At 40.6% G+C, this 16,241-nt stretch overlaps 1 protein-coding gene across 6 annotated transcripts in view; it reads right to left on the reverse strand.

Annotated features, from left to right (window-relative positions):
• Window positions 1-16,241, reverse strand: part of CREBBP (CREB binding protein) — a 94,678-nt gene that overhangs the window by 48,233 nt on the left and 30,204 nt on the right. For 5 of the 6 annotated variants that reach the window (XM_050906331.1, XM_050906333.1, XM_050906330.1 and 2 more), the window contains 3 exons: window positions 10,228-10,404; window positions 841-1,090; window positions 194-307 (listed from right to left, as the gene is read on the reverse strand). In XM_050906331.1, coding sequence (XP_050762288.1) covers window positions 194-307; window positions 841-1,090; window positions 10,228-10,404 — 541 coding nt within the window. The remainder of the gene's footprint in view (window positions 1-193; window positions 308-840; window positions 1,091-10,227; window positions 10,405-16,241) is intronic. The other variant, XM_050906332.1, reaches the window with a different exon arrangement.

Genomic DNA, 16,241 nt, shown 5'->3' on the forward strand with positions numbered 1-16,241 from the left:
GTGTATTTAAGCAATAAATTGCATTCAGTGATCAGAAAGGAGAATTCACTAGTATATTAATCCTTACACAAGGCTATTAAACAGCTATTAAGTTTGTTGGGACACTGTCAAAGTTTATTCCTACACTGCACATTTGATCAACTTTATTTTAACAATATCATTCCATTGTGACAGCAGTAAAACAACTACTTACGTTGTTGATTTCTTTTGTCACTGGCGTTTTTCAAAGGAAGGCACACAGGACAGTCGTGCCGAGTACAATTCTTCCAGTGGGAGATGATTTGTCTCGAAGATGCACAATGAGCAACTGTAACAAGGAAAAGCAACAGAATTAAGGTCACTCCTTGGTTAACCGGTTTTGAATTAACTCATCTCATTTTTTTAGAGCAACTCTATTCTTTCTCCTTTACAAGCAATACTGTACATACAACTAAACACAGCTAAATGCAACTAAAATTTTTTGGGACCCACCAATAATGCCACAACAAATGAAGGAAACTAGTACTAAAATCTAAGACAAAGACACAGTGAACATTACACCCTCTTTATACAACAGAGGGGATGAAAAAGACACTTGCAAGGCTACATTGGTACTATCCTACTTCTAAAGGGCAAATATTGCATTCTGTTTTCCAAACTGACAACTGTGAAGAGATCAGAAATGGAAACCAGGCAAAGGTAATGAAAAAGGGAGCAGCCGTTTAATTAAAGAACCAGTTTTGGCACTCATTTGTGCCAGGTATAGGGATCTTCTTGACAAGAAGAGAAACACTGCTGACAAATACGCAAGAAACCTTACACAGCTCATTTGCAAGAGCAGCTTCAGCAACATGCTCTCACCTTGACAGGCCTTCCCAGCTTGACAGTGTGTCATGTGGTTGAGGACGTTTTTCATGGTTCGACAGTGCGGGAGAGCACAGGCCCGCACCTCTCCATTTGCTTGCTCACGCCTCTGACATTTGTGAGCGTGAAGCAGCAAAACTAACTGCTGCTGGATCAGTTTGCGCTTCTCCGGATCCGCTGTTGGTCCAGTTGCCATGGCCTGCGTCGGTACGATCCCCACTTGTTGTACTTGGGTTTGCATCTGGGACTGAGAGAACAGATAGTTTAGCATCGCATTTGCAAGTCTCAATTCTGATCTTAACCTTGTATAATAATTTGAGTATCACAAGACTATTCACCAAGCATTCTGCTATGACTGGCTACAAGGATTACTACGGTAGTCTCTGCAGCATTCTCAAACATTTCTATTCTAACCTTGGAACAGCAAAAATGTATTGAGAGGTTCCTCTGTTAAGACACTTACAACCAATAGTTTAAGTAACAAGCCATTCAAAATCTTCTGTTTATTAGACAGATCATAATTCCAACAGGAATGAGCTCTTACCACACTTGGAGGTGGAACTCAAGTCTGTTTAGTATTATATTTTCATATTATAGGTTTTATACACTTCAATTCTAGTTTCTTGTCCCCAACAAAGAGGAGTCCAGTGGGAGAAGACAGTCAAAATTATATGACTGTCTCTATATATTACAGTAAAAGGTAGAACTGATTTTCCAGGCCTAAATTAGCCTTTCTTCTCACAAGTGAGTGCTGATATTCCTTTCAAAGAGAAAATTTCCAAGGTAAGATGTATAGTTTTCTCCCAGAAAGGGCCACCTAAACCTGGATTGCACTATGTCTACTGAAGTGAACTGGAGTTAACTACATGGTGACGCTAGGTTGTATCAGCTTGTAAAATTTGCTGTTTTATTTCCAGCATCCATCCTTTATGGACACATTTCTGTACCAATGCCCAAGCCCTGCCTGACAGAGCCTGCATACCCACAGAGATCTTCAGTCTAAGACATAGCTCCTAACAGTGCAGGAGAGAAATAGCTTCCTTAATATGTCATTTCTTCAGCACAGATTTAGAAGCTTTTCTATTACCTTCTTGGACCTTTGAAGGACAACAAATGTAGAAACCTGATTTTCAAAATTAAACACATCCACAGCCTGCAATGACTCCACTAGCAGGAGCAGATACGGCACTGCAAAAGTGCTTAAATCCCTGTGATTTGCAGCCTGAATTAATCTCATGGACAAACAAGAAACTGTCCCAAGAATCACTTTGATTATGCACTGTAAATACAGGTTACCACAGAAAAGCTCATCAACTTCCAAGCTACCTAAGGAAAACCAGCCATTAAAAACACTTATAAATAGAATATAGGAAGAACAGGATTATACTGGGGAGGTAACAGAGGAAATAGTTCAGGGCTGCCTGCAAAACTACTGACCAAAGCCTGCTTACTACATTTAAGGAAAATCACACTTAAGTGACAGAATATACCATTTGTAGCCTGCTCTACTTTTGACCTTTGAGAAGGACTCCCCAGAAAATTCCACAGCCTACAAAACAGAGCACATAACAGCAAAAAACCTCATTTTCTTCAGTCAACAAAAGGTTCCCTGGCCCAAGTTCTCAGTACTCCAGCAGCAAGCTTTGTCCTCAGCTTTGCCACTTGCACATCAGGTTTTAAAGAGCTAGCTTTCCTTCTGGAGAATGAAGCACACAAGATCAAGTAGAAAACACAATGACTGGTATTTGATGGAGGAGGTGGGGACTGCCGCTGATAATGATTATAGTAAGTCTTAAACAAAGAGGAATTGCTGCATCTGTTTGTCTTGAGCTTGCAAGAAAAAGCAATAAAAGGAAAGAGGGTGAAGGAAACCCATCCACTTATGGTCCCAGTGCATGCAGCTGAAATTAAGTCTTCCATTTCTTCTGTGAACAAATCCACAAGAGTGGACAGGTTTTGCTGAAACAATTCTTGGGTCACAAATAGGAAACAATCAGTTCAGCCAATCTGCAGAGAATGTGAACAAATCCACAAGAGTGGACAGGTTTTGCTGAAACAATTCTTGGGTCACAAATAGGAAACAATCAGTTCAGCCAATCTGCAGAGAAATACAGAGACCATGCCAAAGAAAATCTTGTTGGAAGCGATGTTTTCATCCCAGTCAAAGAATTGTTTCCCAAGCCAAAGTTCTCCTTTTGTTACTACCCTACCAGTTAACAGACATGACCACAGCTGTATCAACACAGATGCCCTGACCCAAAAGGATTTCTTGAAGATCAAGTAACAAAAAAGCAGAATCGTGGAGTATCAGTAGTTAGAACAAGCAGTCTCGGTCCAGATGAGAGCGTCTGCAGGTAGGCACTAAAAGAGAACTCAGAATATTGCCTAAGCTCTATAGAGTTATGTTGGTCACTATTTCAACCTTGTGAAGTCCTAAACCTGTAAATATAGTGAATGATCTTTCCACCACCTATCTTACTTTCAGGACTGCTGACTGTGTGAGGAAGCTGATCTCATCCCTGTTAGTCTGTCTTTTAAGACCAGTGGTCTGCAGGACCAGTTCAAAACTGGAGATGTCCTAGTGCACTGCAGTCATGCCAAAGGTACGTAAATCCTCTATCAACCACAGAAATCGTTCCACTCCAGAATGAGCGGGGGGCTTCACGTTGCTTCACCTGAATGACTAAATTTTCTTGATGAAGTAGGAAGTTCAGACACTTCTGCTCCCACAATTAAAATAAATGCTTCAATGGTCAGATACATGAGGTAGAAAAGATAGTTTTGCTTCTCTTGCTACCTTGCTAAGCTCCACCATAAACAGAACAAACAGATCAGGGGTTGTAAGTCTGCTAAAACCTCCAACAGAGATGGTAGCTCCGTTAACCAGTTTTCTAGAAATAGAGTAATACAACACTTCTACAGTGCAAAGCAGCTATTAATGCCATTTAAAATTATGGAAACTGCAACGAGAGCTCAAGCAACAGCTATCTGATGGCATCAAGGAAGGAGACGTTTCTCAGTGCAGTCACTTAATGAACCCAGGTTTTCTCCAGTGACTACCAGAGCTTCACTGTGAAAGTGACACAGAACCAGTTTACACTTCTTGAAATTCACTCTGATCTTCTCCACGTGGATGGTGGTTTCTCTGGTTCCACCAGTTACTGTGAACAGGCATGGTCTGAACAGCCTGGTCCTATCCATACAGGAAGAATCCTTCTGACACCAGGAATCTGAAGGTCTGCTTTGGCTCGAGAAGTCCATGCACACACAGAACAGGCTGACACGAGTGGAAGTACTACAACCACAAGCACTTGCATTTGTGCCCAATAACCCTACAGTGCTGCATTTTCTCACCCAAGTAGCAGAAGGAATCAGAATCTGAATCTGTGTGATAGGTGGAAGACTTAAGAGAGGGGAAAAAAGGCTTCCTGAACTGGACACAGCCTCAGAAGGTGGTTGTGCTCTCCGGAGAGAGATCAGCTCCAGTGGCAAGAAATTACGTTAGCCTGTTAGTAGCACCAATCTGAGAGCCTGCAACGCAGCTACAAATGAGAAGAAAGGGAAGGTGATACTCTCAGCTCCCACATACAAAGCCGACATGATGCACTGTCTTAACGTGATGAATATGTTCAGAGCCCAAGATTTATTTCAAAGCTTTGGCATTGACACGGCTACAGGCAGAGTTTTCATGTCAAGAGTGAAGAGGAATATTTTCATCTTCCAACTCCCACTTACCACTATGGAGTATAACTTCCACCTCTGAAGCTGGAACTGGGGAGTGAGCCTCGCAAGTCCACGGCAACCACAAAGCGCGAGAAGGCTCCTATGGTCATTCCATAGAAGAAACTTGAATAGTTGGTCCTAGAGTGCCCTCAATGCACTCAATTAGGCTTTTAATTGCCAAAAGAGTTTTCTTCTAAAACCAGCAAATGCCTCAATATTATGCAGTTGACTCTGCTGGGAAACAAGACTGGATCAGCATCTTTCTTAAGGATACACTTTTGGAGTTTTATCTCCTTGTCTTTGTAAGTTTTCTGATTTGAAGGACCAGCAAATGACAAGAAACACATAATGAAGAAGTGTTTCAAAGCAACAAAAAGGAACAAAGCTTGATATAGGAACCTGCACACAGAGTCCAGCTCTCACATACAGGAAACTACGTGAACAAAATTTTAAGAGCTTTATATAGAATTTACTGTGTGATAAAACAGACTGAGGAATGATCAACATTAAAAATCCCAATCTGGATAAGAGACAAATGAGAAGTTTTAAGTGAAGAAAAGGCATGCTGTCAGAGTACTGGCTATGGAGTACTTCACCTCAACTGCTGGAAGAGAGTAAGAAATGGCAATGGATATTCTCCACCACATATATTCATATACGGAGGATGGGAGAGTGGAACATGAGCCAGAGCGCGGGGGAAAGAGCCGATCCTCTTTTTCAGCTCGCTTTTGCCAGCCTGGCACCATTATTTATGGATGGTGCCAAAATTAAAATGTTCCACCATTCAAAGCAATACACATTCCCAGGATGAACTCCTGCACCAAGACAGAATAGGGATACCTACTTTGCTCCCAACATAACAACATAGCTTCTCCGGCACTGGACATTATCTGTTAGATTTGTTTCCAGGTTATTAAGATCTTTTCCTTTAGAAGACCATGGCTAAGGAACATGGAAAAGAGCTTCTCCCAGCTGTTTGCTAGGCTGCTGCTCCACTTCAAATCAGGTGGGATTTTCTTGAGGAAGAGGAGTGAGCATGCCTGGGAAAGAGAAACTTTCAGAGTGCAGGTCAGGGCAGGCACAGGGAAGGTAAGCACAGCAAACAGCAAGCCCACCAGAGACTGGGAGACTGCTGATGAGAGCAGCAAGCAGACACACAGCATGCCTCTGGGGTGACAGTCACAGACCTTTCCTGCAGTGAAAGAGAAGACTGAGTTTGCTGCAAGAGAGGGAAAAAAAAAAAAAAAATCACTGAAAGGTTAAGAAAGCAAGCCTTCCTCACTGTAAGGACACAATAGAGATTTTTCATAAAGCCTTTTATTTCTGGTCTCTAGAATAAAATATGAGTTGTCTATTTTGGGTAGCTACAGTTCTACTTGTTCTAATTAAATGTGGCCTCCCAGTTTAAAAGGTTTCTTCCTCTCTCTAGGAGATCTGCAGCAAGGCACACCTAAGACATTCTCATCCCCCAGTCATTGTTTTCCTCTCTTCTGATCAAAATCTGTTAAGAAAGAAACCCAAAGGACATAAAAAGGAACAGAGAAACAAGGAAGAACACAACAGAAAACTTGAGATGTACTATTAATAAGAGATCGGGGGGAAAGAAAGGCAAGAGAAGATGTGCCGCTCCAATTCTAAGTCAAGAGAACTGAGGAGAAACGATTTCCTTCGCTTCCAAAAAGTAATATTCTCTCAACTCCATCTGCTGGTCATAAGGATAACTGTGAAACCAAGCTGGTGTCTGGAAACCAAACTTCACACATCGTACTCCTAACCCATGTAGAAATACTAGATTTACTGGTCTGTCCATGAAGAAACCATCCATCACCACCCTTGGAATAGGTAGCACTGCAGACACCGCAAAGCTTCAGCAAGTTTGATGGAAAAGTCTAACAGGGTTCCCCCACTGACAGCACATCCCGGAGCCTGGGTACTCCGAAAACAAGAGGCTCCTGGCTTCTGTGCAGGCTGCACACTGCGCTCAGTGCCAAAGTGCAGAGCACGGCTCACTTCCACAGTCCAGAGATTTTGCATGATCTCACCGCAGCAGAGCATTGCCAATCGTGCATCGAACAACTTAAGTGACACTGAATCTCAATAGCGTGTCACCAAAACTTCCAACAAAGTCAGAAGCAACATCTTTCTTTTGGAAACAAGTCATTCACTCGAGATTTCAAGCTGCCCATTCTGCAAAAAAAACTGATTGTATTCTGTAACAGTCACACAAAGCAATAGCTAATATGTTGTTCAGATCCACAGTTAAGAAAACAAAAACAAACAAACAAAAAAATCAATCCCTCCAGCTGGCACTGAAAATTAATACCTTAATGCTGACCTTTTAATCATTTTAATACCATAAGGTTTGTTACTTCTTTCCTAATTAAAGAGATTAAACCAAATGTGCTTCTCAGGGTCTAGTGTAAGGTCATGCTTGGAACAAGGGCTGGAAGATGCAATGAACTAATGCTTCTGAGAACCACTTCATTTGGGAGACAGGGGGGAAGAGAGAGTGTGTTGTTCTTAGGAGAGTGGTAGCCTGAATTTGGATTAAAAAAAAAAAATTCCACTCCTGCAGCAGAGGTTTATCCTGGCTGCCAGCATGAGGGTTATGCCTGGCAGTGGGACAACTCCTGGTTAGTGTTTGGGACAGGGGTGCCACACATAATGATTCTTAGAATAATGTGGGTTAAGAAACATACTCATCTTTTGCTATACTTTTGCAGCATACACATAGGGTTACACAGAAAGGCAAAAGATTGAAAGGAGTATCTAAAAAATGCCTTGCTTTTCAGGACCAAGGGGTCTTAAGACAACGGCTGCACCCTTCTATTTCCTCTTCTCTTATTTAGATATTCTTAGTGGCAACCAAGGTGTTTAACATCATGCTGGAATCTGGTTTCCTGCCTCAGACGTGCCACATATAACCAATGTTTTCATTCACATGGGTTTGTCTCTCACATGGAATAGCACTTTTGGGGCCCTTTAAGATAAGGATAGCAGAGAGGGCTGGTTTAGCAAGATATGTGGTTCCAATCATCTCACAAAAAACCCTGGAGGTCCTTTTAAAAAGATGTAGTTGGTCTTTCGCTTGCTGTAGTAGATGGAGTCTGAACTGATCCTCCACAGGTTCATTTTTGATAGATGGTAACATAATGCTATACCCTTTTCCACTTCACTCCTGCCTCCTTCAGGAAACAGGACAGACCATGTCTCCAGCAGACCACGCACAAGGCAAAATACGTTAAATTAAACTGCCATCTCTAGGGTCCTAAAGCATCATGGGACATAGCAAATGGCAAAGTGATTGCAGCAAGAAAGCACAGCATAATAGTTCAAACACTGCAACTCTGCTCTGGGGAGCTGCCTCTGTCACAAGCAACTTTTCACAAGTGCCATTTGGGTCATATTTTAGTTGCCCAATGTGAGACACAGGCGTCACTTCCATGAGTTATGGGAGCACACATCTAACCGATGTGAATGTTATTGTACCCTTAAATAATGTCTTAACATATGAACTGAGGAAGGCTTTAGCAAACCAGAGCCTACAAACCTCAAGTTCAGAGTCAGCAGATTCTTCCAGTCTTACTCTCTTTGTGCTTCTCAGCCTCACGTTTAAAACTGGGGCAACACATCTTTATCTCAGAGAGGCACTGTGAAAATTAACTAATCCAAATTATATGCCTGCTCCAGTGACGACTGTCACAGAAAAGACTGTTTGGAAAAGACTAGTTGAGTGAAATATATTACTACATACAGTCAACAAGGCCCACAGCTACACACTAAGCAGCAAAAATAGAAGAAAATGTTGACTATATGCTCTTTCAGAGGGCACCGTTCATATTGTACACTGAATAAAGCAAAGCCCCTGTGGAAGGAATAGCATATGGCCATGTATGTACTATTACCGAATAATTACACTGCCTTACCCACTGCTGCCAAGTAAAGGTTAAAATTTAACAAGTATGACATTTCCTTTTAAATTCTTGGCTTTGCAATAAAAATGTTTAGATGGAAACTTCAGTTTTTAAAGATGAAAGTTCCACCCCCATCAGGACCGCAATCAAACTCTAAGTACCACATCATCCATAAGCAGGGTTGAGACCCTTTGACAGTACAGATGTCTGTCGGCTGAAATGGCTGTTACTCTCTGTATTGGCTTGAGGGAGAAAAAGATATATTGGACATACGAAGTTTTTGACACCTGAGAAACAAAGAAAGATGGTTTTGATTGTCCTCTCAGAAGACAAGTGATATTTCTGACATTTTAAAGAAACTGCGATTGATAGTACTGGGAAAGTAAGTTTCTCTTACTTTCCTCTGTCTCTTGGACAAGATGGGAGAAAGGAAGCCGTTTTTTCTTTTACTTCCTCCTCCACCACTAGACAGGCCTTGATGGCAAATGCCTTTTTTATTCCACCCGAATATCTGCCATTACATCCTATACTAGTAAGCAAGTACATTAAGATTTAGGCTTCCCAAAACCTGACATGTAAATGAGCACAAAATTATGATTCAGAATCATCCAGTCCCTGAGATGAATACAGCACTTTGGGCAGATTTGCAGGTTCTCTGCAGAACCAGGGCAATAATTCATTTGCTTTACACCTGATGGAAACTTAAAGTATTTTAAAAACAAAATTAGAAGTGTCATGCAGCAAATTGTCTTTTACAAATATTCTGCATGAGTGCAAGTGGTATTCTGAACATGGTCTTAATCTTAGTCACCAGCTCCTTTCCAGAATCATAAGCAGTAAATGACAGATGATATTAAACACAGATTTCACAGTGTAACTAAAGGAAAATTAGGAAGTGGTCCTTTAAAATCAGGAGAAAAGAGGAAGTTTATTACATCCTGTTCCCTCTCATATATAGCCTTATTAGTGATAGGCAGGTAGCAAACGCACTGATGGAAAGATAAGCATTGCTTGTGCCAAAAAATAGCTGGTTTTCTGGTTAAATTAAAAAAAATAAGCAATTTGCATCTTATGGAAGGTTTTACAAGTTTCTATAGTAACTGCTATCATGTATAAGAATATAAAATGCAACAAGCTGGAGTTTCCATAGAAACGACACAAGCAGTTTGATTAATACGCAGACATACTGAAACAAATGGGAATATTTAATTTCACTTTATAAAGAAAACTCTAGTAAACAGAATACTACAAACTTGGGCAAGGTATCCTAATAAGAACTATTCTCATAAGCTTGTGAGCTGCAAGTCATGCACAATATAAACTGAGAAGCATGTGGTGTGTTTACCATATTAGATTCAAAGGATATGAAAGGTACTATTTAGTTTCAGGAAGCTGATGATGTATCCAACACGTTCTAATTGATGTAGGAATTTAAACCTACAAACAGCACTTACAGAGAAGACATTTTCATCTGGTTTGGAAATAAACGTACCAGACAAAATGAAAGCATGTAATGCAATTCTCATAACAAAACTGTGACTGCTTAGAAAGTTAAATTACTGCATAAAAATGTACACAAACTTTCTACACGCACTGCAGAGTGGTAGTGAGGAACCATGGGGCAACTGTGATGTTTAAATGACCATGGAGTAGTCATCCAGTCATGTTGCAGAAGCCGTATCACCCAAGAACTCAGAATGCGCTATCAAGACATAACGAATAAGGGAAACAGGCAGGTACAACTCACCATATTTGGCACACTGGTGACGGGAGTACTCTTGATGTCGGCAGGAAAGGGAGACAAACTATTTGCCATGCCTGGCTTGTTCGGTAACTGAGGATTCACTCCTGTAGCTCCCATCTGCTGCCCTCCAGTTTGACTGAAAGGCTGCCCAAAGGGACTAGTGTTACCTGTCATTCCCATCTGGAAAAGAATGAATGAAATTATAATAATTTCCTTGATTCCAAAGGGACATTTAAAAAAAAGAAAACATATCAAATATCCATCTTTGCATTCACAGAGACCAAATTCCAGTTTAAATTTTTCAATATTAAATTCTCAATTTCACAACTTTAATCAAATTTAAATTAAATTTTTACAAAATATTTTACAAATTTACACAGCTGCATGTGTCTGAAGTCTTGCAATTCAACTTAAAAAATCATTGTGCAAATGCAAAGGAGAAAACAATATTATCCTTCCCAATCTGCACTGACAGAAATTACTTCTTCCAACACTGCAAAAGCTTTGAAAACCAAAGAAACCTCAAATCCTGTAATACTTTGTGCATTCGGTGCACAAAGCATGACTTTGTACATAGACTAGATGGGAAGGGAGGGGAATATATAGAAGCATCTAGCAAATGCGTATCTACTTATGTTTTGGCAGTTGAGGAAAAATGTCTGAACAAAAGGACATCTATCTAAGGCTGACATCCTTGACAAATTACACCCCCAAAACTCCTTAAGAATAGCAAGCAGAAATACAACTCCCCCTGAATGAGTAAAGAGACCACTGTCCATCCAAGGAGCCATTCTGCCTGAAGAACAGTCTCCCAAGAGAAGTGGCGAAATCTCTATTACTTGAGCCAGTTAATGTTACACTGGACAAAAGGTCCTGAAAAGACATTTTAGCAGGAACTTACTTCTTTCAAAGAGGATGACTATGACTAGGACCCTCCTTCAAATAAAGAGGAAATAAAAGTCGACAGATCATGTTTGTGCTCCCCTCTGCCCTGCACTGGGAGGATTTCTAGATGACTATCACCTGTCAGAATGTCTTAAATATAAATCCAACCACTGAGCGAGTCTTTATTTGAAATATTAAATCCTATTTTCCCCTTTCTTTGACCTCTTCAGCCCTTCCTTACACAACACACTGGTTTACCATGGTCCCGGTCTTTTCACTTCCCTGACCAGCAGGGATTCAGGAGGACTATTCCCGTGGCTGGAAGAAGGACCACGCACATCAGCTTATCAGTGTAACAGCCTCATAATAAGGAACTGCTCAGTGGTTGCTTTTTCATGCTTACAGGAATCGGACTGAACAACCAGTTGATGAAGCACTGGTTAAGAGCAGTAAATTATGTCGGGGCAGAGTCCAATAAACACAATTTGAGTGTGCCTTGTCCTCTTTGTCAGTGTACTTTGTACACTTGGATTTCAGACAGCTGGCCCAGCCGCACTCGAAGTAGCTTCACATTAGGAAATACTCCCTTAACCCGCATCCTGCAGAGACTGTTGCCAGATTCAGGCCTTTTTCCACTGTACAAAATGTTGTATCCTTACAGAAGAATCTGACCCACTATATACACATTTAAAAAAAAAAAAAGCTGTTACTTGGCAATGTAAGAGGTTATCATGTATGTGCTGTGTTCCAGAGTAAAGCTGAATAGCACATAAGACCAAAAAAACCCAATTGCTTAACGGCATGAAAAGCTTAGTAATAAAAGACTGCTTTTAAAGAAAAGTGGTATTGGCTACTATCACATGGCACAAATATCAAGAATTTTATTTTCTGTATTTCTGTGTTTGTTTTGTAGGGCTGTATGTTCAAAGAAATTAGTTTTTTTAATTACTATTTATTACAACATGATTTTGGCAGCTTTTCTCTGAAGAATTAATAGCGAAGTATTTAATAAATTTACCCACTCAACTCACTATTTCAGACAAGGTATGAGAAAGGATCATCTGATATCTGCAGCTACTCATTAATACTATGATGGTCTATCAGATTAACAGTGAAGAAAATTTCTGAAACTAAAAGTGAGATTCTGAGAAAGTAGCTTATGACCAACTATTTAAACCTTTCAGAGGCCAGAAACAGGAACATCAGCTGTTTGGCTGTTATTCAGTTTCCTCTTGGGTCTAAATCCCCAACTACAGACTTCATTTGTCTGCAGAAGGACTTGACCCTTCTAGATTTCTTTGAACTTGCTTGCAGGTTTGGTGGAGTTTTTTTAAAATTGAATAATATATTGACTATCCTGGCAACCACCGCTATACTACAACTTCCTACGAGCCCCTACAGCCACCACCACCACTGTGAAAGCACAGCGGTGGGCCTGAATTGGGAGAGAGAAATGCTGCGTACACATGAACCTATTTCTACTACTTCCATGGCCCTACTTGGGCCACACCAGCCTGCAGGAGACAGCGCAAGCAAAGTCCTTCCTAGACCTTGCAGCTTAAGGCTGGAGCACACTCGGCCACCGGGGAGGAGATGGAAAAGACTCAGTGCAGACAACGGAGTTGCCTAACACGGATGTGCTGAGCTTGCACAGCGTAATGTTGTAAGCCTCTGGCAGAATCTTAAACACAGCTGAATTTTCAAAAAGCAGAAGAGAGATTTTTCTTTAGGCAGTGAGAATGCTAAGCAAATTTTACACCAGATTTAAGTTCTTCCTCCAAAAGAAACAGAGAGGTGTTCTTAATCTCATTTCATTACCAGGGAAGATTAACTTTTTTTTATTAAATGAAAAATGTTTAAAAATAGATTTTTAGGAAAAAATATTACAAATATTTTGGTCTCAAAAGACAAAGAACATAAAATTTAATTTTAAGTTTGTTAAAACTCTAAACCACTAGAACATCCCAAAAGCACCAAGGAACCGCAATCCTAACAGGTACCACATGGTTGGTTTATCATATTTTAATATTTCCTTTTCAACAGACCTTGTTATTAAACATATCACAACTCAGTACAACAACAAAGCAACCGTTCAAGTCTTCCAAACCGAGTGCTTAATATGATGAGGATAATTCTTCCTTTTCTAGGTGGTCATTAAGTAATAGAAACTTGATTGAAATTTTAAGAAATGCCTTGCTGTTCTTTGAAATCAAGCTGGAAGCAGGGTAGCTTCCATTTGAAATCTTATTTTTTCAAACCTGCTCTCTGCCACATGGTATTTCAACGTCTAAAGCTGTGCTTCAATGAGTGAAAGGAACCTAAGGCTAAACAGTTACATCAGTCTACAACTTTAAAAAAAAAAAAAGCAAGTTTGATAACATTGTAAAACATTAGACATGCCCTTTAACCTATGCTTTATTTTTGTAAATTACTGCCACTGAAACAAACTGTCAAAGAGGTTTTTTTGTTTGAAGTCCATCTTTAAAAAAAAAATCTGAAAAGGTGGAAAGACCTATCTTTAAGTGGCAATCCCTGAAGTAAATATGGAGACAAAAATCAGGAGGGACCATACACAAGATAAGTTTATTAAAGCTCACAGATATTCGTAGTTTCAGGTTTTTTTAAACTCAGTTTTGCCTCAGAGGAGTTAATCTTATTAACAGGGCTGTGATTTCCAGAGACTAGGAGAAGCGCACAACACAATGCAAGAACTGCATTAGAGTTCACTAGAAATGAACTCATCTAACATTTTTCAACCAAGGCTGGGATCGACGAGGAGTTTTAGTGGCAGAACAACCTGCTGCCATACAGCATTAAGATCAACAGGAATGCAACAAATAGGAGGTGAAAGAAAAGGAAGAATCAGGCCGATCCCCTGCATATCAAACACTGAAAGACGTGCGAGCGCGTAAGGGATTAACTGGCATTTCCTGGTTAATTATCTGAACACTGAGATCAGGTGACCTTCCATAAAACGAACGAAACCACTGCTAATTGAAATCTCAAAAAACAACTGGCAAATATAATCAGATGATTGAGCCTATACGTAGTAAAGATTTTACGCTGCTTATTCATTCTACAAACTGAAACCAGCGGCTCCGAAGCAAACGAGTCAGAAGGCTCAAACGCTGCGGCTCCTGCCTCTGCCCCCAGGTTTTTTCCTATGGGAAATGAGGGGGCAGGTGGGGGAAGGCAGACACTCAGAAGACTTTTTTTTTTTAAATATTTCTGAAACAGACCTCTGATCCCAAATTAGGTAGTTCAGGGGAAGATTACTAGGTAATTACAAGTCATCAAAGAAGATAAACCAGCAAGAACATGGAGTTAGCAACCTGGTAAGAACGGTCATTTTCATGCAGGACTCTGAGCCACCACAAAGATTTGTATTTTGCCTAAAGTTTGTTAGATTTACTTTCCTGAAAGGAACGAAAGCAAAAAGCAATCCAGTGCGAGTTGCTTCTTTTTCCACCTGCAACGAATGGGCACGGATGTGTATCACAGGGCTACTCAAGCTTCAACATATCAGCGTGGTAGCTGGTGCATTTCCATTACAACAAAAGCAAAAAGCTTCTCTCTGAAAACCTGGGTTACGTTGCAGTTCACTCCCATTTTGTTTTAAGCTTAAGGATGTTCCCTCCCCTGTTGCCTTCTCTTCCTCTCTATCAGTTCATTCAACTCTCAGTTCACCTCCTTTCTCTACCTGATGCAACCACCATTTTCTGCAGGCCACGTTCTCTGCACTCCATCTCGGGGTGGCTCCTTTCATCCCACCTCGTCCTCTGGCAACTCGCATTTTATACTTGTGTTTGTGTGTTACAATTTTGTGCAACTCTTGCTTCTTGCTCGGTTTTTCTGGTCACAACTACAATGACTTCTGATGGAGCAAAGCAGACTTTCACAAGCAAGGTGTTTTCTACGCAGCTGTTCCATCAATTGCAATGGGGGAAACGCAGGGGTGTTATAAACCACCCCAGCACAGAACTGCAAGTCAAGGCTAGAAGTGCCCGAAGAAGTAACATGATTAATGCAGGACACCAGCTTAAACATGTTATTTCTACTCTAAAACAGTTCTTCTCAGAAATATGATAATGTTACTCTCCTTTAATGGAAAAAGATGCATTTAATCTAATAATGCTGCTATCCCAGAAAGACAAGCAGATTCTGTTCCCTTTTTTATCACTATGGCAACTCTCTAAGATACTGGAATCTATTCCTGAGTGTGGATGGGAAATAGAGTATTTCACTCTACTCTCACAAGCCACGGAATGTACAAACTTCCAAGCTGAAAAAAGAAAAACTTAAAACCTTTGTTTAGCTGACTTGGACTACACAAGACATCTCGCACTGCAATGTTTTGAGCAGCAGGTGTGGGAGGTACTTCCCTTTGTTTTGCTTTTTAGTTATTTTCACAGCAGAACAGCAATTCAATTTCCTCTAGTTCCTGGAGTTTCATAGATATTACAGATCAAGTCTGTGACCAAATCTATATACCTCATCTGATGGTGCAACTCAGAGTTGCTATGACAGAAATGAGAAGTTCACCAATCTAATTTAAAAGATACCTTAGGATCAGACTGGATGTTCATACTATGTCATTTCTTCTGTTTTTAAAGCTTACTCTTTTCCTCCCTTCTTTATCATGGCTGACATACCACAGTACTTCTTCCTCTAGCCCAGCATCAAGGAGCTACTCCCTCTGTGGACACAAAGCGTCGTAGGCCATAAATAAATCCTGTCCTTTCCTCCTAGTCTAAGTTTTTATTAACTGTCCCTTCACCTCTACCACTACCGCCAGTTCTCTCATTCAAGCAGTCAGAGTTACTTCATTACCACATATTCCTCTGAGGCTCCCAGGACATGCAACCAATACAACACACTGCAAAAACCATTCACTGTTACAAGCACATAATTTCCTTTTCACAATCCCTTTTTTAGCTTCCCCTCCAATATGCTGTCACAAACCACAGAACTGTATACAGTTCTGCTCCCTGCTATCCATTTTCCTTTGGGAAACTCTGCTCTCCTCTGTTGTTCCAACCCACCCTTCACCCCAGGGTTTCCAAACTAAGGTCTGGCAGGACAGACCGAGTTCACTATCAGTTTTCCTGCAAGATAGAAAGCATCCTCATTTG

Source organism: Gymnogyps californianus, chromosome 15 (genome assembly GCF_018139145.2).
Source record: "Gymnogyps californianus isolate 813 chromosome 15, ASM1813914v2, whole genome shotgun sequence".
Lineage (NCBI taxonomy): Eukaryota > Metazoa > Chordata > Aves > Accipitriformes > Cathartidae > Gymnogyps > Gymnogyps californianus.